Source organism: Apteryx rowi, unplaced genomic scaffold (assembly GCF_003343035.1).
Source record: "Apteryx rowi isolate R43461 unplaced genomic scaffold, aptRow1 scaffold_469, whole genome shotgun sequence".
Classification (NCBI taxonomy): domain Eukaryota; kingdom Metazoa; phylum Chordata; class Aves; order Apterygiformes; family Apterygidae; genus Apteryx; species Apteryx rowi.
This window is the reverse complement of record NW_020450726.1, coordinates 128,058-152,186: the sequence shown is the minus strand read 5'-3', so window position 1 is coordinate 152,186 and position 24,129 is coordinate 128,058. Positions and strand designations below refer to the sequence as shown.

At 40.5% G+C, this 24,129-nt stretch overlaps 2 protein-coding genes across 5 annotated transcripts in view; both read left to right on the top strand.

Annotated features, from left to right (window-relative positions):
* The window catches only part of TRIO (trio Rho guanine nucleotide exchange factor), a 254,157-nt gene extending 247,082 nt beyond the window's left edge, over positions 1-7,075 (top strand). For all 3 annotated transcript variants that reach the window (XM_026077921.1, XM_026077922.1, XM_026077923.1), the window contains 4 exons: positions 1,085-1,163; positions 1,849-2,049; positions 3,194-3,332; positions 4,617-7,075. In XM_026077921.1, the coding sequence (XP_025933706.1) occupies positions 1,085-1,163; positions 1,849-2,049; positions 3,194-3,332; positions 4,617-5,159 (962 nt within the window). In that variant the 3' untranslated portion in view covers positions 5,160-7,075. The remainder of the gene's footprint in view (positions 1-1,084; positions 1,164-1,848; positions 2,050-3,193; positions 3,333-4,616) is intronic.
* Positions 7,076-20,731: 13,656 nt separating this feature from the next.
* OTULINL (OTU deubiquitinase with linear linkage specificity like) overlaps positions 20,732-24,129 on the top strand; it is a 24,769-nt gene continuing 21,371 nt past the window's right edge. Inside the window, exons 1-2 of one of the 2 annotated variants that reach the window (XM_026077916.1) lie at positions 20,732-20,824; positions 21,483-21,631. In XM_026077916.1, the coding sequence (XP_025933701.1) occupies positions 21,535-21,631 (97 nt within the window). In that variant the 5' untranslated portion in view covers positions 20,732-20,824; positions 21,483-21,534. Of the gene's footprint in view, positions 20,825-21,359; positions 21,632-24,129 lie in introns of those variants that run through there. The other variant, XM_026077915.1, reaches the window with a different exon arrangement.

Here is a 24,129-nt window from a genome sequence, read left to right as displayed (position 1 = left end):
TTTTTTTTTAAACCAGTGGCAGGTGTATTGTTGATAATAGCTATAATGTAAGATACCTATTCTTTTGGCTATTTCATTCAATTTGCCAGGTTTACTCATTTCTGTACAGACAATTTCCCCTGCACCTGAATTAGTTCCGCTATAAAATTTGTTCCGCTGCTTTGGCTGTGCTGCTCTGGCACACAATTCCAGTTGTCTTGCTGCCAGTCCATGTCACATGCAGATTAACGGGACAAGATGGTTCCATTGATTGCGTGTCAGCCAAGGAAGGTTTCTAGTCGGGGAGCAGAAAGCTCCCGATGGATAGGAAAGAGTCAGTGTGAAACTGTGCTTTAATGAACTAATATAATGAGTGTCTTTCTTATCCCAACACGGAAGCCCAAAATAATGATTTGGCCAGAATCAGGGTCACAAAGGTCTTGTAGCCCAAACTACCATCTTTCTAGCCATGGTCATCTTACTGACCTTGTCCAAAAGTAAGCGTTTATTTTTCAATCAAAAGTAAACCAGAATTTGGTATGACATCTTAGTTACTTAGTAACTAACCTCCAAAAGACAGGCAGCTGTATTCCCCAGCTCTACCAATACTTTTATCGGGAAGTTCTGACGGTTGTTGTGAGGCCTCCTGCCATTTGTTTCCCCGTCATTAGAACAAAAAGAAAACTCCAAGCTTTCATCATCTATGAAATCCTTCTCAGTCCTTGGACTTGAAGGACTTCAGCCATTTGATTGCAATCAGCTCTTTTGCATTATCTGTTTCAAAATACTCTTTGACCTGAATAGTTGTAAGAGGTTTCATAAACCATCAATAAAATAGTTGATTACAGAAATAATTTTATCTCCAACCTGCAAGAGGATGGAAAATATGAAGATATCAGTTGCACACACCCAACTTCAAACCAAAAATGATAGTGGTCAGTCTAAGGCAAATTCTCCCTAAAATATATTCCCAAATTGAATATGAAGTCCACATATGTCTCCTTTTCATCTGAAACAATCCATTGGTTATAATGATGATAGTGTAGTTCTGAGGAGGATCTGACTATATTAAATGTTGGATATGCTGTCCTTCTCTTTATTGTAGGTCCTGGAAGTGATGGGATCATGGTAATCTGGAAAGACAGCTTTGATTCCCTCTACAGTGAAGTGGCTGAGCTTGGCAGGTATGTTGTAATGTTAATCTATAAAGATAGACCTTTATGTCAAAATAGGAACTTCTCAATCAAATAATGAAATTCTCTAAGAAAAATTATTTATTTGAGCCTAAAAAGTCAGAATTACATTGTGTTAAATGGAAATAAGGAAGCCAAAATCTTACCAGCACTAGATGGCACTGCATAAACAGAACATATTTATGTTGAAGTGCTATTATAGATTACATTGAAGGATGTATGTTTTGCAAATGTTTTGAGAAGCTCCATAGTCTTTTTTTGAAGCATGACTGATGCTGCTTCTGTAGTGAAGCCTTTTTTATTGAGGGTATGAAAATTCAAGCCAGAAAAGGTCCAAAAATGGGCAAAGTGCAAAATAAATTGTGCAGACATTATGTAGACATTATACAAATTCTGTAATTGTGTAGACATACCTTTGTCCTGCTTAATGGTGGACCTTTGAAAGTTGAACGCTACTCTGACTTTGAATTCTCTGCAAATATGATAAAAACAGGTTTCTCTCTGGAACTGATTATTTATCCAGACACATTTTGTATAAGATGCATACACAGAAAAAATCTTGTTTACGCCCAGAAAATGCTTTATTAAAAACTTGAAATTAGGATATTTCTCAGAGTACAAGTATGTCCTTAGTGCATCTCTCAGCTAAATCCTTTCTTTTGATATTGTATTCCAGGGGCAGATTTTCTGTCGTTAAGAAGTGTGACCAGAAGGGAACCAAGCAAGCAGTAGCCACTAAGTTTGTGAATAAGAAGTTGATGAAACGAGACCAGGTTACCCATGAACTTGGAGTCATGCAGAGTCTCCAGCATCCCCAGCTCATTGGCCTTCTTGATACCTTTGAGACCTCCACCAACTACATACTAGTGTTAGAAATGTGTGTGGACTCTAACTTAATCCATAAAGTGCAATCTATACATCTGACTTCCCAGGGCATCTGTAGTAGTTCATGAATAAGAAACTAAGACTTAAGTTTGAAAACACCTAAATAAAATCATGCAGTTATCTAATGCTGTTATTAAAAATGCTAAGTTTAATGATGTATTAAGGAGAAGTCAAGTAGGCATATTGAACTGACATGTAGGTGATAATCTTAGTCAGAAATTACAGAAATTATTTTATATAAAGTGGTTGCACAAGTGAATTAGGAATAATGGCTAAGGTTATTCCTGCAACCTATGGCAGGACGCAGCTGGTCTCTAGCATTATAATAGTCTTCTGTCTGATTTTTTTTCTTCTTCTTTGCTCTACATAAACATAGTCTGTGCATTTTCACCTGCAGTTCTGTTGATGTAGTGTTTAAGTAGGGTTCTGAAGCAGTTCTCCCTTCTCCAGTTAATCATGATGGTCAAGATTTCAGACTTATGACTAGTGGCATAGAGTGCTTACTGTCCTGTGTGTTTAGACCATGTAAATGTTACTGTTCCAAACTGTGCACCCAAAATAAATGCACCAAGATCACTTCCATAATAATTTAGGAAACATCACAAAAAGATATTTTTGCAGACCTCTGGTAGCCAGTAGATTAAAACTGTGAGTCTTCATTTTTTTAAACTGGAAGAGGTTTACAGTGTTGCTAATAGGATTTYAGCTGAATAAATCCATTGTGTACAGAACAGAGTTAGATACTTGGGATATACTGAAGTTTGTTTCTTTACTTTTTGACTAAGGATAGAATGGAAAACACTGTAGTTTTGAACAGTTTTGTAGGCCTTTCTGTCTGCCAATAATGCTGTATTTCTTCCTTTCCTTCTCTGCCTTCACCCTTTGCTCCCACTTTGGAATTAGTTCCCCTTGTTTTAGGTGCAGGTCAGCTGTAAACAAAATAGAACTTTCTCACTGGCAGGCAGAAAAATAGGTGATCAAGAAAGAGTAGCTAAACATTAGAAACAGTGAAATAGTTGTTGTAGTTAAGGGACACTTGCCTTGAACACTTTTTTTTATAACTTTGAAAACTGACTGTATGTTTTTGTTTTAGCTCTGATATCTGTATTAAAATATAACTCTTGTAATTCCAATAGGGCTGACCAGGGTCGCCTTCTAGACTATGTCGTGCGATGGGGAAACCTCACTGAGGGGAAGATCAGACTCTACCTGGGAGAGATTCTGGAAGCTGTGCAGTTTCTTCACAACTGCAGAATAGCACATTTGGACCTAAAGGTGAGGAGTGAATGGGCTTGCTAGCAGAGCACGCCGTTCCAGGGAACGGGAATAAATACCTCCTGCTTCTAGAAACTGGCAGCTGAGAGCATAGGTCTGCGAATTGCTTTGAGACCGTATGAACAAATCTGGGTGTGAATGGTACCTGCTGGGCAGCTGTTCTAGCCCATGAATTTTACTTGGGCCACAAGGATTTGATGCATTCTGGTAGAAAAATTTGTATAAGGAGAAGATTTTTAGGTGAATTTGAATTAAAAACTAGTCTTCACCTTTTTTTTTTTCCACCCCAATTTGAATAATGAGGAATTTTAGCACTGAAAAGTCATGTTTGTAGGCAGAGTCTCTTTAGCTGAAAGGTGTCATGGTGAGAAAAAGCTAAAAGAAACTACATCTTCCTTCCACACTCTCCTGTTCACCAAGCAGAACCAGTTTTGTCCACATGTATCATGGATACCAAAAATTTATAGTTTTCTAATGCTATAGGGAGTGCACTAGCACTTTTTCTGGTCTCGGAGTACATACAGGTGAACTACTTAAAAATTATTTGTAGGTAAGTACAATTAGTAACTTGGTAAGTAAAATAAATCTTATTTTGGTAAGATCACAGCTAAAGCAGCAATAATTTCAGAATTAAAATCATAAAACAGTTCCACTTTCAGCTTACTAGTTGTAGGGCAGTACTATTGAATCCATGTGCATCCACTCAGATCTTTTTCTGCCATAGTCTCATGGTGGTGCTTTAGTTCCATCAGTACAGTTGCATTATGCTAAAGAAACACCAAATAAAGTTGTTGAGTTGTATTGGAAAAAGTCACAAAAATGCAGACAAGGTCTTTCAGTCTTTAAATGCAGGTATTTGTTGTCTGTCTGTTAGAAAGCAAATACTGAGTAGGCGTTTTATTCACCCTCTGTTTTTAATTGCTGTTCTTTAAGCCGTAAGCTCCCAAATAGAGCTTTCTGTGAAATTTTGCAGAGCTGTTATTATGAACATCTTCAGTCTTATCTGTCAGAGCTGTATTTCCTGCAAATATTATAATGCCAGCAGCTGGAACACATTTATTGCATGCTGTAGTTGGCAAGAGACTGCCTGCCGGTTGGTCTGGGGGAAGGTTTGATAGGACTGCTTAGGAACTTTGCAGAGCTGATCTTGGGCAGTAATCCTTATAGCTTTGTTACATTTTTGAGCTGACAGTGCTGGCTGGGAAACAGTAATGTTGCAAAATTAAATGCATGTTAGACTGTCTCGAAAGAAGTCCTTTAAACCTTTTCTTTTATGTTTTCTAGCCTGAAAATATTTTGGTGGACCAGAGTTCCACTAAGCCAACAATAAAACTGGCTGACTTTGGAGACGCAGTCCAGCTCAATACCACATATTATATCCACCAGTTACTTGGAAACCCAGAGTTTGCAGCTCCTGAAATTATTCTCGGAAATCCTGTTTCCCTCACTTCAGATGTTTGGAGCATTGGCGTGCTCACATATGTCCTTCTTAGTGGCGTCTCTCCTTTCCTGGATGAAAGTGTAGAGGAAACTTGCCTGAATATTTGCCGCTTAGACTTTAGTTTCCCAGATGACTACTTCAAAGGAGTTAGCCAGAAGGCCAAAGATTTTGTATGCTTCCTACTTCAGGATGACCCAGCTAAGCGTCCCTCGGCTGCACTGGCCCTCCAGGAGCAATGGCTGCAGCTGGGGAACAGCAGAAATGCTGACAGCATTGACATATCCAGACTGACTTCGTTCATTGAGCGGCGAAAACACCAGAATGATGTTCGACCCATCCGTAGCATTAAAAACTTCTTACAGAGCAGGCTCTTGCCAAGAGTTTGACCTTGCCCGAAGTTCTCTCTCATTCTCTTTCACTTGCCAATCAAGATTGGAGATAGACTCCTCCTGCCAATCAGACTGGAGATAGACTCCTCCTGCCAATCAGCTGTTGACTTGAATTTTGAGGAAAGCAACCCCTGAGCCAACCAGCTGCTAGCAAAAGTTCGTGTGCAAACGCATTGCAAGGAGACCCGTGCGTGGCCGCATGTGGGACTGGCAATGCAGACTTCACTGGGGTGTGGAGGACGATGGCACTGTACTCTGCAAAAGGCAGTCATGAGCGATACAGTAACAGTATTTTATTCAGGTTTCTGCAAAAAAAAAAAATAGTTTTTTTAATAAACAAGAGTTGAATTTTGCAAGTGAACTTAACTACCATTTTCAAGATTTATTCAAGGAAGAAATGCCTATGTTCAAAGCACTGGTATTAACAACCGAAATCATGCCTGGAGAAGACTCACCAAGATGGCTACCCATGGATACGGCCTCCATTTGTAACATCTGGTTTTCACTTGGTCCTAGAGCTTTCCAGTTGCCTCGCCTGTATGTATCTCACGTAGCAGTGCACTGAGATCAGACTCTGCTTTTAAGTGCATCCAACCTCAAAGTTTTTGCATACAAATAGAATGAATTGTTTTGCTCTGATAAAATGTAGGCCTTACTTGTATATAGATTGTTACCTGCCTTCAGTCTGTAATTTTCTCCCCACCCCCATTATCCTTTTTTTCCCCCCTCCTTCCTAAATGGTGGTACACCACTGTGCGGGTCTTCAGTTTGGGTCAGTACTCACTGTCCCTTTTGAAAAGGACTTCAGGTTGGTGCCCAGCTTGCCAACACGATTGCTAAGCAGTATGCAGCAGGATGAAATACTGTAAATGCACTCATTTGGGATTTTATTTTATTTCATATCATGTGCAATGTTGTGGCTTTAACATTTTATGCAGCTATTTATGAAGACCTCTGTTGTAACTGTAATAAATATATAGAAAAAGCACATACTTAGTACGGCGAGCTTTATGGTTTTGTTTGTGTGTTTGGGGTTTCTGGGTGGGCAGGGGAGGGTGTGTTGTATCACTGTCACTATTAGTTTAAGATGAGGGTTAGCATAGGATTTAGTGAAGACTAGTCAGTTTTAAGGATTGTTTTAAAAGAAAAAAAAGAGAACAACAGAGATTCGTATCCCAAATCTCAAACTGGTTAAGAAATAAGGTACCACTTTTTAAAATTTATTATTATATTCAAAATGCCAAAGTATGACTTTCCCAAAATCAGTCTCAATATTTACTACTTTTTAGAATTTTCAAATCTGTGTTTACTTCTTTCTGTGAAATGAGCAAATGAATTTTGTGCTCTTTGGTAAAGAAATACATTCAAAAAGTAGTGGTCAGGTGACGAGAATCTGACACGTAATGTAATTGTCTTAGTAACTGTTTTTAAGGTTGAAGTAATATTAACGTGAGCTATTTAAAAAGGCAGAGATGGTTTTCTGTGCGTCACTGAGTTCCTATGGGTGTGTTGTCATCTATGTTTGTGTGAAATGCCATGTTTAAAGAAACCAAGCCAACGTCCCATACTAGTTAGGTATCTGGGTCTTAAGCCATAACCTAGCTTGGGCTGGTTTTGAGCTTTGCGGCTTCCACTGTATTCTATTTATTCCTTTTTTTTTTTTTTTTTTGTAAAGTTGTACAGAAACTTTTTAAAAGAAAACAACTGACTTCAAAACTGGATGTGTATTCATACCAACCTCATATCGTTATGTTTGTGTATTATTTTCCTTTATTGTTTTAGTTAAATTTTTGCTTTATTTTGCATGTATATTTCTTTGTACAGTGACGTTACATGTTTACACAGTATGACGTGATGTAAATATTTTATTTTGCCATCAGTTATTTTGAAAAAAATTAAACATATTTGACATATTTGTCTGACCTCTTGCTTTAAGGYGTTTGAAATACTAGGTTTGCTTATATTTTAATTGGGCTCTGTATTTTAAGAAGGTAAATTGTTTTATTGCCATAAAATTCTATTTAAATTGCAATGATGTATCTTTCTTTCATGCCTTACAAAATAATATTTGCCTTTGCTCTAAATGTTGAGTGCTTTGTAGTGTCCTGGTTGTTTTTGTATAAAACATGTGAATTTCTAACTGAGGAAATTCATTGCAGTCCTCTAGTAAATTTTGATTTTTCCAAGGTTTTTACCAGATGTTCCCAGTAAAAGACCAAAGGCCTATATTTCAGTTCAATATGGATTGGGGTATGCATTTCCCACATTTTCGTAATGAATCTGGAATGCCCAAGAAGAAAGTCTCTTGCATTATAAAGACTTTGTTTTTTACTTACTCCTGTAAGGGACAAGACAAAGGTTTTTCATTTTATGCATTTAACTCTCTCTCTTTTCTACTATCATTAGCACATTTGCAATTCAAAATAAAATTAAAGGTCAGGGGATGATACAGTGTGTTTACGCTTGTTCCTACATTGTGTACGTGACTTCCCACCACCACTGCTCCGCTGTTATGTACCTGCCACTGATAAAACTCTTCCTCTTATTCCTTGCAATTTACTATGGATCATTGTGAGAAGAAATATTCAGTAGAAATCTGCTGCCAAAGGCGAACAGTTGGAAGCTTTTTCCATGACTGGGAAATAGGTGACAATTGGTTCTTAGAACCATTTGTGTCTTTGAGTTTTCTGAAATACTTCTTTCTTCCCTGAGAATAACCTAAACTGTGGAGAGGAGGAGTTACCCAGATGGGATATAGGGAGATAATACACTTGTATTTTTTTTTCAATAGCAGAGAAGCATCCCCCTCAGCTGGGATTTTGAAACTCCTATTTGAGCAAGAGTGCACTGTTCCTAACCCAATTTCATGAGTTCCCTGACTTGGGAAAACTAACATCTTTTAACAAAGCGGGGGTTTCACCAAAACCTGCTCTTCGGTCCTATAGTTTTCAGCTGAAGGGCTCTTCAACTTGGATTTTTTCAAATGCTCTCAGGAAAGAGATCTACGTGTAGAGCCAAATAGTACAGTTGAGTCTAGCAAATGCCAGAAAGCTCACTTGGGCACAGTGCTCATTGACTGTCCTGCACACACTGCAACAGCACCACAGGCTGACAGAAAGGAGAGTAGAAACCAAAAGCATGGGTGAGAAGAGCTGAATGAGGCTTCTGAGGCAGGATTGCTGTAGAGCACAGGCAATGGTAGTGGGTACAGACCCTGAAAGGGGAAGGAAGAACAAAACAAAAAGACAGGGAGGTTCAAGAGAAGGAAGTATCCAAATAGCTCTACCCAGTCATCTGTTGCTGGTAGTTGAGGAAGAAGAGAGGAGGTTGCCAGCACTTCCCTACTTTAAAGTCAGTACATAAACAGATACTTTTCAAATGGGGGTTAGGAGAGMAGGAGTTTTCCAAAGCACTTTTGATGTACACAGCTGAACTTGAAAGCCATTGTGCAACTGGTAAGAAGAAAAGTTTGCTAGATAGTATTTCCATGGTCAGGGAAGCAACCTACACTGTCTTACTAATGGGCAGAGGCAGGTACTTTAAGAAAACTCTCAATACCAGGCCTTGTTGCTCCCCTCTTCGGAGTTTGGCAGAGAAAGTAACACACTAACTCGGGCTTCTGGGGTTGTCCCCATAAATAATCTATAGCTGCAGTTTCCTTTAATGGGGCAGGTGTGACCTGTAGTAGCTACTATTGGTTTGAGTTATACTTGAGGGCCTTGACAATAGCAGCATGCCTTTGAATAACACATACCTGCCAGTGCTCCTGAGGAGTAAGTTTGGAGAGCCTCATTTTCTCTTGTGTAACTATGGAAACTGCTTATATAAACCATCCTCATTCTCAGATGGGAATGCATCAATGCATGGAAAAATAATTAATTGGTTGTTTCTCCAACTCCAAAGGCATGTTCAGGCCAGGGCACAAGGGAGATCCTCCAGAATGATTTAGCAAAAGCATTTGGCTTCCTGCAAAGTAGATTCTGGTGCCTATGCAAGCCTCATTAGTAGTATGAGATACCTGAAAATATGAAGGTATATTCTTTGCACGTAATGTACTGCACAATATTGTCAGGAAACATTAAAACTCCACTGCTGCAGTGGTAAGTGTAGGACTCCTTCAAGCAGAGGGGCTGATGAGTGAGAGATGAATGTAACCAAGGGCAAAACCAGTTGCTGACTAGAGATTAAGCTTCATGGTTCCTAAAATCTTAACACATGAAGAGAGGAATATAATTAACCAGTGTTTGTGGGTGATGAAATGTATGAGTGGTTGGTATTTGGGGAGGTATTTGGACAGCCACTAGTTGCTACAAACAGCAGTGCATTTGTGTGCTTTTTGGATGGGAGCTGTCAAGTAAAGGATTCCCCTGGGGTTTTGGTCAAAGTGTGCTTGGGATTCGTGCAAGGAGGGTCACAGTCTCTGGTCCAGACCAGAACATGAGCTAAGCTTTACATACCCTGTCCATTTGTGTGTTTAGACTCAGTGTGGGTGTGATATTAACTTCCCCACTGTAAGGATTCAACTGCATGTGGAGGTAGGTACAACCTAGTAAGCCTGAGTTTCTGTAGTTGTATAAGCCGGCTCTGTATTTGTTAGAATCACTGCTTTATCAAGGCAAGCATCTGACATTTTTGCTGGAATTGGATCTCACTGGAGATTACATTAGAGAGTGACTGATGAGTCAAGCATTCTGCAGAGGTGGAGGTTGTGCTTTCAGTACAATTTGTGCATTCGCATCTGCCCAAGCAGCCAAGGCAGGAGCCTTTTTATGCACACACTGTAATGCAAGAAGAGCCCAATGATCCATCACCATTGTAAGGGAGCTGATGCCCGGAGTTCTTTCTCCTCCCTGGCAAGCAAAATCATGTGCTGAGCACCCCAGGCTTCACATTCCTGGTAGCCATTTTGGCATTTCCCAAGGAAATAAGCCCAGTGGTCCTCCATGCCAGGCCATAACGCTGAGCATCAGTACAAGAGTGAGGTTTCCCATTTTTTTGACTCTTCTGCCTACCAAGACCTGCCAGTAAAGCCAGGAGCCTGTTGTGTGGGAACAGAAGAATATGCTGCTCCCTTGCTGCTTTTTGTCCTCAAAAATAGAAATGCTTTTCATCTTCCCTGATTGACTTCCCTTATTCTTACCAAAAGAGCTGGAGGAGAGGGGGTGCTGGACTTACTGAGAACAGTCCAATCCCTTTCTGTTTCCTTAGGAATGCCAGGAGAGATAGCACCAAGCCTGCTAATAATAATTTAAATTCCCATCAGCTGTTCTGGCCCTTCCACTAAAAGAAGCCATTATGAACCCTTGTGTTAGAAAAAAGCACCAAATTTCTGTTTTCCCCTGCTGGTTATAGATTGAAATGATCGAACATGGTAGAGGAATATCTGGGGTTTAAAAGATGAGCTCTTTGAGCTATCTTCAGGAAAGGTGATATTCACTGTTTTAATCATCTAATTACCCAGACCAATAATCTGAAAGTTGTTTTTTTTAATGAGTTGTCTTCCTAATAGACATCCTCCTCTTGACTGCTGGAGGGAATTTTTATCCTTGCTGTCTAAAGAAATGTGTTCCACAAGATGCTTGGGACTGCATCAGTTATGGTGGATAAAGGTTCACACTCAATAATTATGCCTGTAATAATGTATTGGCCCTTATTGCTCCAAATGTCTGAGTTTCCCAAGGAAAATATCTTCCATTACAAAAAAAAACAAAAAACCCCCACAATATCTTGACCTCCAAATAGGGTGAAACCTTAACACCAAAGCAGCACTTTAATCTCTGCAAACCAAATTTTCAGCTGCCTTCCCCCCCAGGCTTCCTGACCAAATAATATTTTCATATTTTATGGAAGAAAAGGCCACTGAGGATTATTTAATACATCTAATTATTGGTTTGGAATAAACCCTTGATATCCATGACATCCTGTGGGTTATGCAGTGTAGCTCCATACTGTGTAAAGGATCACCTTTTGTTTTGGAAAATGCAATGAGCAGTTCACCTTTCCCCCTTTTGTGTGCCACTTGTGACTTTAGTCTTCTGCCTTATTTTCTCTTAGTCATCTTTTTATCAAGCTAGAAAGTCCTGGCCTATTTATTGCCCATTTGGAAGGCGTTCATTATCTTAATTGCCTTTCTCTGAACTTTTTCTAGTTCCCAGTTGTATATTTTCTGTGATAGGAAAGAGCAAAGCATCACACAGTATTCATGATACAGGTGTATTGTGAGTTACAAATTTGCAAAATTGCACTTTGTTCTCTATTCCTTTCCTAAAAATTCCTAAAGTTGAAACTTGCTTTGACTTCTTTTCAGCGGATACTTCCTAGCATTTTAAACCCTGAGAGTTTGTTCCCCATCTGAGTGGCAATGAACAGTTTAGAGCCCATGATCATGTGTGTAAAACCTGGATCTCCCCTTCAATTCCCCCCTCTATGAGCATCATTTTTTGCTTGCTGAATATCATGAGCCACTTTAGTGCCCAGACTAAGCTGAGGCATTATCATTTCTTTAAGGAGATTGTTCTGACACAACTGAGCATGGAGAACTGTTGCATTAAACAAATAGGAACCGACTACTGTTAGCCTTCATTTTACTGTTCGGGTAATTACCCTAGGTTCCCTAACTTTTTCATGAATACCTTTCATAGGAATACGTCCTGACAAGAGGGAGTTTTCTCGCCAGTTCCTGGAGCCATGGAACTCATTTCCTTTCATCCTGGGGGGGGGGGTGGGGGGGTGTGGGGACTGTTAGCCACCTGTGAAGAATTTCAGTTTAATCAAATTCCTTTCAAATTCAAGTTCAAACTTCAATTTTGGTGAGAGGAATGCCCTTGCTTTGACAAGAGGACTTACCTGAGTATCAAGCAGGAGGCCTTGTTTCCACACTTGAATCTGATATCAGAAGGATCTCCAAAGATTACTTGCAGAAATTTCACGTTAAGCTTCCCGCAATCTCCCCTGGCAACAGTCAGCACTGAGAATTCACTTGGCACACCCTGAACTCAGTGTCTGCCAGGGCTTAATATTCACTGGGTTGTTTCTAAATATTAAGGAAAGCTGGCAGCAGCTGGAAGTTTGCCCTGTTGTGCCAATGGGAATCTGCCTAATCACTTTTGGTCATACAGCAACCTACATCACATATCTTGCTTGTTTGTACAAGCAATGATGTGTGTTGCTGAAGACCATATGCTCCCCTGAGATGGATGGTTCTTCAAGCTATCAGATTTCCCCTTCAGTGATGCCAAGATCCTCTGAGTATTTGCAGAATGAGGTCATTCAGTTTGCCATGTCTCTAGTCTGGTAGTGAAAGAGTACTTCCTTCTTTGGTGATGGAGCTTTCTTCTAGGCCTTGGACGGTTTGGGACTCTTAGGTTGCCAGGAAAAGCGTCCTGCAAATGCAAAGCTGGGCATACGTACTAGTCCCAGATACAGGAATTTACATCTCTATTGTTCTATTCTGGTTTTGTTGCTCTTGCTGGGAATGTTAGAGCCTAGTGGGCAGTCTTAGCTTCTTCACACTGATGGGACAAGAATGTCATAGTCATGAGGTCTTAAGAGCAGTCATTCAGGATGGGGTGGCCTGAGATAACTTGATCACCACCAAAAAATGCCTGATCACCACTCTTGGAGCCTGACAGAGTCCTAAGCTTGTTTCTTCAAAGGATCTTTCACAAAGTAAGGCAGGGCATAAATATGGTGGTGATTGTTCTTCTTACCCTGGTCTACCTTTGCGGAAGGTAATTGGGGATCTTGCCTTGCTTTTCAGACCTTCTTGTAAAGAACTTAACATGCACACTCTTAAGCTCCATCTCACAACCTGGGTGTTGAATGGTTCTCAAGTCTAAAGTAGTCCAGTCTTTACTTGCAGTAGAAAGTTTTTGGATTAAGTACTAAATTTCTTAAGTAGACCTGATTCCTTTGCTTAATGTTTAGCTATTCATTCCCTTTTCAAGACCTCCATCTGCCTACTAACCTATTACTTTTTAAAACTGAAGCATTCTCTATTTGTTAAAGTATAGATGGTTGCAATAATGGTCTTCATCTCTACTGGGGAAGTCTGTTTTCTCTCATCTCACTCTCTAAGGATTTTTTAGGTATGAGAAATTCAATTAGAATTTTATTACAACAGGGAGAGACATGTGAAAGARGGCAGGCAGACACACAAAGGAAGTGTCTGCACACGTCTTACTAGGAGGCCAAGCTTTAAAAATAAGTTAACCTTCTTAGGAATAGGCATGGACAATGTCGGACTTCAAATGTGTGTGTGTGTTCTGATCCGTGCGACTGCACGAGAGTCTGAACAGGGCATGAATGGTGCACCTGCACAACCATGGCATGACTGCTCCTGCATGGTCTGCCCTTCTATATGGAACTTAATAACAAATATCTGATTTATTTAATTACTTTTTCCCCTCATCAATACAATGCTATTTACTACCTCTTTGTATTGGCTGTAAGTTGCCTGCCAGTAGCCCACAACTTGCTTTAGAGAGTGCACTGCCATCCAAAACTTCAGCTGTGAGAGAGCCATCGCAAAGGACTTCTGACATCTTCAGGGCAGGATGGGAAAAATGCTGAAGAGGATGATACCACCTGGAGATGGGAGAGAGAAAGATTGGCTTGGAAACATGTTCAAATATATAAAATAGTAATAGAGATTTTGACTCTAAAAAGTATTTCCAGTAATTTCTGAGAAGCTAATGGGTCTAGTAGAGGCAAGATACAGTATACTGAGGGTGGGTGGAGTCCCTTCAAATAATTCACTCTGCAAGTTATAAGCATTCTGCTAGAGGTATTTATTTCCCTCTTGTCTTGGAAGCTAGTATCCCAAAGAGACTGTAGAGATAAATTTCAGTCAGGGGAAGATATATTTATTTGGCATTTAATAAAGATATTATAAGTATCTTTGAGAAAAAAAAAAAATTATTGGATCGTCAGTACATGGCCTATAGGACTATGATTCCTTTTTGTTTCTTCCAAAGGATTTATCGATGTGTAGGGCTGGCATTTGTTAGTGAAAGAGAACATCTGGTTCTGCTTGTGTGATGTGACTTTGCCAGTTGTGGTGCGATAGGGTAAGTATTGCAAGTGCTTGATTAAAGCCAAATATTCCTCTCAAGTCCATAATGGTTGGTTTGACAAATATTCAAGAAATCTATTTTTCTCTRTTAGTCAGCTGCAAGATCTGAGAGAGAGAACCTTTCACAAGGGTTAGATACAGTTTGTCAGTTTTAAAGGATTGAGGAGGAAATGGCAACAGTTTTCTATCAGTTCAGATATGAATAGAGTGCTGTTTCACCACTGAATGCTCCACAGAAATGCTTCATCTGTCTTACAGATCTATTCCCAGACAACCTGAGTATTTTTTCTAGTATTCTTGTTTTTCTAGTTTGTCACTTCTATCGCTTCTGTTGGTTTTAAGACAAATGGCAGAAGTTACCACAGACTTGGTCTTGATAGGGAGGAACCAAAGAAGAGAATGGTTGCCCGCTCGGTGAGCTTTAGTGCCATTTTCAGAGTAGGTTTTGTAGAGGATGAGGGACTGAGCCATCCTATTGCTCAACATTAGTTCATGAGCTGAGTTGCTTCTTCATAACAATATGTGAGTCTTTGGGATTTAGGTCTTTCCTCTCTGTTCGTGGCAGGGGAGATGTAGAAACCCTTGTGCTGGGAGAAAGAAGAGGCGCAAGTAGCAGATCAAGAGAGCTGTGTGGGAATGAGCAGCCTACTACTGGCTCCTGAGGCCCAGTGACGGGGATGGGTGTTAGACGGGCAGGAGGGAGGCACACACCATAACGAAACAGCTTTGTGCCTCCAGTACCTGCTCTTGGAAACACAGCGGTTAGGTGTCGGAAGCAGTTATGCTGGCAAATATCTATACACGTGAGGATCTTGCACTTAAACAACGGATTGTTGTTTAAAAGGGTGGCGGATCTACAGGTGCTAACGTTGTCACCTCACAGTATGTTAAAGCGCACTGCACGCTCTGGCCTCCTTTTGAGGCACTAGCTCTTAAATCTGTGAGTGCAGTGGGCATAGCTCAGCTCCCCGTTTCCAGCAAGAGAGCCAACTCCACACTGTGGAGCTCCTTCATAAAAAGCGAAAAACTGCTTTAACTGTTCATGGCTGGTGTTTGGGTTAGCGTGTCCATCACAGCAGTCAGGCGGCGGAGGCATKAAGGTAGCAGTAGTTGCCGTTTAAATGCACTGTTAAACCCTGTGCTTGCGTCAGACACAATTCTTGATGAAGCAAATACAAGGCATGGCAACTGGGTGRAGTGTATTTACCGTTCCTTCAGCCATGTTTGGGCTGCTTTTTCAAAATGTTTCAGTTAATTCAAAAAACAAGATAAAGACAATGTTACATTTAGAAGGAAAAAAGCTTTTAAAAAGAATAGGTCCTTGTATGGAGACAGAGGCGGCTCAGTTTGCAAAAATCTAGTAACATCTGCATCCTTGACATTTTACGCCTTCTGCTAGTTTGACTATACAAATGTCTCTGCTTCTGTGAGTTGTTCGTTTGCAGCTGACATATTGCCACTTAAAAATAGTGGCTCATTTCTGGCTGAGTTCCATACTGGGCTTTATAGCAGCTCTCTGTATTTGTTTATTGAGGATAAATTATTTTACTATATTGGGTGTAGCTCTTTCTGAAGTCTATCTCCTGAAAATATTACCAGTGAAAGAAAGTATAAATATATTATATTTACCCTACCATGATGCTGTTTTAGTCACATTGAGTCATACTAGTGCATTTTATSTCAGTAACACTTGAAGGTCAGCAGAGGAGGGACTGCTCCTATGTTCCCCTGGAAAAAACAAAYGTGGCAGAACACAAAGAATTTTTTACTCATTTTTTTCAGTTGCAACTATGCAATTGATGGCAGAGTGGCTTCACTAGCAGAAGCCATAGCTTTGCATTTGACAGCTGTGTTAGCTCTAACAAAAAAAAACAAAATAAAAATCCAGCAACATTAGGCTTGTCTGACTTTTAGAAAAGTGTTCCAGTGCATTTGGGAATAATTAATCCTAGAGAGAGAAAGAGGCAGAACACCCTCATCTGACTCAACTTGTTGAAATGTCCTGAGGGTGAGGTATTTTTAGAACCCCAGACACTCGTTAGCAGAAGAGACCCTACGAACACGACTTTGCTGGCATTTTGAAGCTGAGGCTCTATATTTAACAGAAGCAAGGGTTGTATGTTCTGTTCCTCATGGGTTTCCTGCCGTGTCTGTGATATGGCAGCTTGTTTTCCTCGCAGCAATAAATGCGAGTTCCCATACTCTCCCTTTCATTTCTCCTCCCAGGCAATGAGTCGTGCATTTATGCTCTCAGTGCTAAGACATGCATGTTATTAACATATGCAGAAACCATTGAAGCTTTTCAAACAAAATTTATGACATAAGGGTATAATTATATGATTGTATAGTTGCTAATCTTTTTAAATTTAAATCTCTCCATACAAATTTGGTAGCAGCTTTGAGCAGTATCTTCAAATACTCAAAGCACTTCTGTTAGCCTGAAGTGCCACAGGAAGCAGCGTTACTCTGAGGTAGCCTAAGTCCAGGTTGCTCAGAGGATGTAATTAAGTCTAGAAACGATATCGAGGCAATACAGGCAGAATCCAAGACTCAGTTCTCCTTCTCCTGAACTTGGGAGGAAGACTCTGCATCTGGGATCTCTGGGTGTCTGACATGCTGGGTGGAACAACTTTTTTCGCAGGACCACGGGATGTCCAGCAATCCAGTATAAATATCCAAAGCCAAATTGCGCTGAGACAAAATTTCTGTGTAGGAAGATGGATCCAGGGAAATTTGTCTGTGTGTGTGTATGTATCGGAGAAGAAGCCATATGGGAACAGCTAGGAAATTTCATTTTACATTCCCAACTTTGGCTATTTTTTTTTAAGTGAAATGAATATCATTTACTTGCCAGAAAAGTAGAAATCCTACTGCTTGCAGTTCAGATAGTATAATATCAAATGAGGTACGATCCATAAAATTATGGAAAAAAAAAAATCATTAAATCCTTCCCATGGTTTGTGAAGAAGGTGCTGAACATCTCTTGTAAGTAGGAGAATGCTGCCTTTTTATTCACTGACTACAAAGGGAGCTGAGAGCGCTGCTTGTCATCACAGCAGGTGCTGTGTATTTTATTGAAGAGTCTCCATCACCATGGTATTTTCAGTTTCTCTCAGTTTTAGTCTTCAAGCTTCACTATAAAGACAGGGAAAGGTTTTTATTTCTTTTCCCCCTTTTTATCAGGTGGTAAAAAGATTCTCTGAAGATGCATGAAATGTTGGCAAGAGCAAAACCAGAATTTCATCCACTGAATTCCTGCCACATGTAATAATTAAAAGACATTAATGCCCTCCTTCCTTCTATGTTGCCAGATATATAGACAAGTACAGTATATATTAGCTTAGCAATAGGTTGTTTTGACCTACTAAATGAAGAAATTCATGTATTAATTTCAGCTCTCAGAGTAGATGGTGATTCTGTTAGGAGACAGGGGGAGGAAATGGCATATAAAACCGGGATGTTTATCTTTGCAATTTAGGGTAAGCAAACTAACAGCTGCACAAGAGCCTTTTAGAAAGGAAAATCATCTGTTACTGTTTCTACTGAAAGTCTTTCAGATCAATAAACTTAATTATGAAGGGAGGCACGTCCATTCTCCAGCCCTGCCTCTTGGTGACTTTTCCATCAGCACTGCTGCTCCTCCATGCAGAGGCTGCTGCCTTCTCTTTGTGGCCTGGGTTTTTACAGCCATTTCATTTTCTTGCTTCTTGCTAACTCTCCCCCCGAAGAAAATTTATTCTTTTCACTGATGGCATGTTATATTTTCATTTGGGGTGCCCCCTTCCTTGGAAAAGAATGAACTTTTTTTTCCTTAGTGATCCTGCTTTGCTTTTTCAGTGCAAAAAAAGCCATTATGGATGATAACAGCGGTTCTTAGCAATGCAAAAAAGCCATTATTGATGATAACTGTTGTTCTTAGCAGAGGTGAGAGAAAGTGGCTTGCTCTTTCTACTTCAGAAAGGAAATCCAGGGGAGGGTGCGCTCCAATCTTTGGTTCGGTAGCCTTAGTGAGTCAGTTATAGCACCCTGATCTTCAAATACTTAAAATACTTACTTTGATTTGCTGCTCTGCACTTTTGACAGTGACACATAAATATTTAGTAGTTGTTGCAAAGCCAGACACTGATGCTAAGAGGAAAACAAAAAGGCAAGTACCTAGAAATAGGCTGTCTTGATTCTTCTGGTGGCAATGTGCCACAACTTGGTAGAGTAATGGCAGAATTCTCGGCCTTTGCAACTTGCTCTCTAAACAAAAAGAAGCCATGATATGGAATGCTTTTCCAAGTACAAAATAGCTTGTTTACAAATAATTATCCAGACCCAAGGCCCATTAAAGATTTTGTAAAGGAATTCCTTTTCCCAAGGATGCTGCTCTCTTGCATCCATGCCCAGGCATTAGGAGGCAACTGTGCATTAACAACTTGCCTGATGCTTCCAAAATCCTAATCTGTTCAGAACATAGATTGAAYGGACGATAGTCTCATTACTGGTCTTGGGAAGGAAAAGGACAAACTGCTGGCCCACTGAGTACCACCTTGTGCACCTGCAGGCAGCAGCACCTTGCCTGACCAGATCCTGTGGCAGAAAGTTGCCAATGATCAGGTTATTGTTCCTAAAGGGATGATTTTCTTCCAGGTAACAGAGAAGAGGGCAGAGCTCAGTAATAGAGATGAATTTGCCTGCAACTCTGGACCAAACTACCTCAAGTGTTTGCTGCATCTCTAAAGCATTTGTGCTCACTGTTCCAAGGCAGTGGATGGTGTCGTGCCACATCAAGTTTGGGCTTCCAAATCACGGTGTTGCGCGATGAAGAGCTACTCATCCCACCATCGTTTGCCAACAGGCAAATGAGCATGTTGAGCTGTTGTGCAATCAAATGCAGACCTCAGTTTCTGCCTCTCGCAGAACCACGGGGGAATGTCACGGGGAGGAGAGGCAGTTAGATAACACCAGCCACAGAAGTGTGGGGGTGCACAAAGGAAATTTACTTGTCAGCTTGTGAATGTGATAAAGAGTGCAAATATGCAAGCATGCAAACACTGGCTACTTAGCAAAACAGCTATTCTTAGTTTGTGGACTATATCAGCCCAGGTGGTCACTGCCTTTAGCATGACAAACATATAATCTTCAGTTTTAGGGTTTTTTTCTTCCTATTCCCCCCACAACCCTGCTTAAACCTCATAGTAAATCTTAATAAAAAATGGGGATTTTTTTCCTGTGCTTTTTGTAATTTAGTCCAGTTCCAAAGCTCAGCTGAAGCTTTCCTGTAGAGGGGTGCAGAAGCTCCTAGTCTGTCTTCTCCTCCCTTCCGTCTGTCCCCTGAGCTCATAGGAACAAAGATGATACCACTTTCCAAAACTGTCCGAAGTTCCTAGATCCCTGCAACGCAGACTGTTCAAAACCCTGGCATTTTCACCGTGCTCTATAGACTCTCACAAGGCTACCGAAGATGTGCAGAGCTCAGGTAAATATTCACACTCCGACACAGCAGGACAGCGAGGGAATCCGTGCTTCCTGCTTGGATGAAGTTATTAAGGAGTCATCCAGGTGAACCGGCTACACCTGGTTGAAAAAATACGGTATGGGATAAAGAAGGTGGAAACTGAAGAAAAGAGGATCAGTGAGCAGTGATAAACATCCAGATTTTTTTGGGGGAAGGAGCAAACCTACCTACCAGACAAAATGGATGAGGAAGTATGATAGARGAACTGAAGATGATAAAAGGGAATTCAATGCAGTGACCAAAATAAACTATTTTCACCATATCATTTAAATGAGACAGCTTGCTTATTTTGCTTTATTAAAAATAAGTTCTGAGGAAGTAAATGAAAAGAGGACATGTCTGGTGTTTCTTTTTTTCTGTCCCACTAGTTTTCTTTCCAAACCTCCCCTCAGAGATGCCCTGGTYCTGTAGCCACCCCACATTTTTTCCCCCTCTCAGAATTATCTTGTTCTGCTAATGGAAACTGAACAGAGATAATAGGTGTAAAAAATGCATACAGACATACATATATACATTATATCTACATATATGGTGGCAGCTGAGCATCCAAAGGCAGCAAATAAACACTTAAAGACAGAAAATTATTTATTTATTTCTCTCCTCCTTCCACCACAATCAATGGGGAAATAAGAAGACTTTACAGACTTGTAGTCATGGGGGCCAAGCCTTGGACTGGAGGAGGGAGAGCAGCTTTAACCTTTGGCTCCTGGGTGCCAACAAGCAGAAAGAATAATGTAATGTAAATAAAAGTTACCATCCCACCCTCACTTTTCCAACTTTCCTTTATTGCTGTAAGTAAATGCTCCTGATCCAAGGATGATAAAGGGGAAATATGCTCTTTAAAAATGAATTTAACAAAAGAAGATTAATAAAAGACGCAGAAAGGGAGGTCAGCCTTCCAGTGAAAGGGAGACCGTCACATGAGTCATACGAGTTCCAGCAGGGTTTTTTAACCCATCTGTAATATGGTGCAACAGTCAACAGACAACTAATCCGGCAGGGAAAACGGTTGCTTCCTTCTCTGAAATAAGAAGTTGCGGTTATCTTCAGGGCAGGAGACTGGATTTTGAGAAGTTATGATCCACGGTACTGTAATACGTCTTCCCATGCTGTAATTAAAAAAGAATTAGTAGCCTTAGACTGCTGAGAGACCATTTAATTCAAACAAAACGATGGGTGAGGGGGGGATGTGAAAGACTCTCTCAAAGGATTCTTTGCTCACTCTTATCGAAAATCCTGTACCTATGAAGTGATTCAATTGTACTTGTGTAAACCTTGCTTTTACATAGGATGGTCCATATGTTAATAGAGAAGGGATGTTTGTGTGGACCACCTGTCTCCTCTTCACAGTGTTTCCCACATTGACAGTGATTGCTTGATAAGTAATATTAAATACTTAGCTCTCAAACATGATATAGAAGTTGAAAAGARGAGGTAGCACCATGTGACTCTGTGAGGATTACCACTAAGATAGCAACCATTTATGGTGGTTATATCACAGTTTGAAAATCGCCCTACGGTCTCCAGCACTCAGACAACTTGGGAGATGTGCAGGGAGGTAACGATGTGATCTTTATAAATAGCTGAGTTACGCTCGATTTTTTTTTTCTTGCGGCTTGGATATGGAGAAGCATACACAACTTTGAAAAGTTTAACGGAAATGAAACAGGAAGTCAGATCCTTTCACAGTTTGTTGATCTGTAAAGACAAACTGAGTCTGTAAAGACTTGTTTTCTGCCTCCAGCGAAAGAAGTCAGGAGAGAGAAACTCAGCTGGGAGGCTACTCTGGAGGGGAGATGCAGCGACGACATGACAGAAATGCAAGTAAAAACAGAGAACTGTTCACTGAGCAAGAAAAAAGCAGCAGAATTAACCATGCAAAGAGAAGTGTTGGTGAGTTTGTGGAGCCGTGCTCCAAATTTTGGAGTCTCATCCAAGTGCTGATCAACTATGGGAAGCTCCTGTGCTGGAGACCATAGCTTCATGGGCACTACTTTTACCTATACTTTGGATTATACACGACATCATTAGTAGTAATAAGTGATGCTAAATAGGTAAAATGTTCCTGACTGTTACTAGTGGACTTGAAAAACTGAACTATTACCAGCTCTTTATATAGGTTTCCCACAACTTTTACTGAGCTGGATAGCGTTGTCTTTGTTTCAGTGAGCATTTTTAGCCTTTTGAATTGTTTATGTGCTTTGGGCGCAGTTAGAATTCCGCTGGTCACCTGCAGATGGGAGCATGAACACACAGTTGCTTGTGCTGCTGCTTTCTAAGTTTAAATAGGCACAGTGAAAATGTCTTCATAGTTGTTTAGTGTGGCTTTCAGTATAAACTTTTGCTGTAATTGCCACAGAGTTGTTTTTGGTAACGAGTGGAGGGAGGTAGTTACAGTCATGCGTGCAACTCGGAGATGCCATGATCTGGAGAAACACACAGAGATGAGGTTCATGTTATTGGAAAGTTCATAGCTGTTCCTCTAAAAAGCAGGACATATAATAAATATCCTGAAGTAGCAGAGACTTACCATCTGCATGTAATCTTGTCTGAGTATCACGAATGTGTGCAATGAATAGAAAGTCTGGATCGGGAGAATCAGACTTAAGCTGCTGCAGGGCTGATCTCCCTGGAGTTCTCCTTTCATCTCCATGGAGCTTCTTTTTATTCAGAGGTAAAGTAAGAGAGGCTTTCGTTCTTCAGAAACAGGTTGAATAGATATTCTAACTAATGCCTTCACTAGCTGCCTACCTGGTTTTCCAAGATATTTTTGGAAAGTTCACATGTAGACAAGCTTTCTGAATCCTTGCAGCAGCATGTTTCCACTTTGACACCATCCATATTGGAAACTGCCTTCCAGTTAGCTTCTGTTCTGCTTATTGCAGTTGATCCTGGTTTAGATCTAGACCTAGACTGCTTTCCTTAGGAGCATCCTAACTCTTGTTCAGTTAAAAGAAATGTCATGAACCTACCATTACCTGCCTAACACAGYGTGCACTAGGCCTCTATGTCACTTGACTTAGTCTCACCAGAGTTAACCTCTTCCCACTTGGAGGAGCCTGGTGGCAGAGGGAGGCAAAGAGAGGCCATGCAGTGTGCACACATGCAGGTCACCTGTTCTCTGGAGCAAGCTGACGTGGTGAATAAGTGCCCTGGCATGAGAGGAGAGAGCCTGGAGCTGGGAAGGGCCTGCTGATATGCTGGTTGATTTGCAGCTTTTGTACTACTTGTGCTTCATTTCCCTTCCCTAATGAGTCAGTAACAGGATAAACATTAACTCTCAGGCCTGTCTACACAGGGAAATTGTCTGTTAAATCCTAACACTTTAATGCAGGTTAGAGTGGGCAGAAAGAAGCAAATTTGGGTTTGGCTGGAAGGCTAAACCACTGATCAGCACTGAAAGTGGCCTGTCCAAGAAAGCATGAGAAGGAAGTGGCTGGAGCTGGGAGAGGGAAACCGAAGCAGAGCAGCCTGTGACTGCTACAAGGCCAGACGTGGTTCAGGAACAAGTGCTAGGTGCCTGTGAGCCTTTGCAGCCGCATCCTGGGTGGGCTATTCTAACAGCATCTCTCTCAGCTCTTTCTCCTAAGAAACAGTTATGATAAACCAAAAACTTGATGACCAAACTGAAAGTGACAGCAAACTGAAGTCAGTATAAAGAGGTTTAGTCACAGCACACTTAAAAACATGTTTTTTCCAGAATGAATTTTTCTRTGGAGTGGCACTTAAGTGACAGCTTCAGGCCTTTTAAGTCAAATATTTACTCTTGCTATTCCTAGTTGTTTTTTAAACCTAGATTTTCTTTTACTTGGATATGACTGTTCATGAATTTCTTTCTGTTAATGCCTCTGAGTGAGTGCTTGGAACTTCAGTATTTAACAGGTTGTGTGTGTTTCTTTCCTTGCCTAGGTTAGCTGAGACAGATGGAGAAAATACCTGGTATTTGCACAAGACAGTACAAATCTCTTCATTCTTTAATTAAAAATGTTTTCTTTCTCAAACCATTTTAACATTGTACAATATCTTAGAAATAAACCTGTAAGTTTGTCCCAGCTCTGTGCTGGAGCAAACTGCTTATAACTCCGTAAAAGATTTAAGTCTGCATCATTTACTCAGACCCTGGGGAGGTGGGAGAGAATTGTTCCTTAATGTGCAGCCAGAAAGGATATTGCGCTGGTCTACGCAAATACTCTACATACAGCCGGGAAAAGTGAGACCTAAAAGATTGCTATAAGGGAAGGTATCTGGCAACGGTGAATTTCTTTCTGGGTGAATGCACTTCATCTTGTTTATGAATGAATGGGTGAGGAACTTTCAACGACAGGAAAAGAGAAAGAAAACAACATTAAAGTCACTAAGTTGTATTTATGTGTCATGGCTAGATCTTGCCC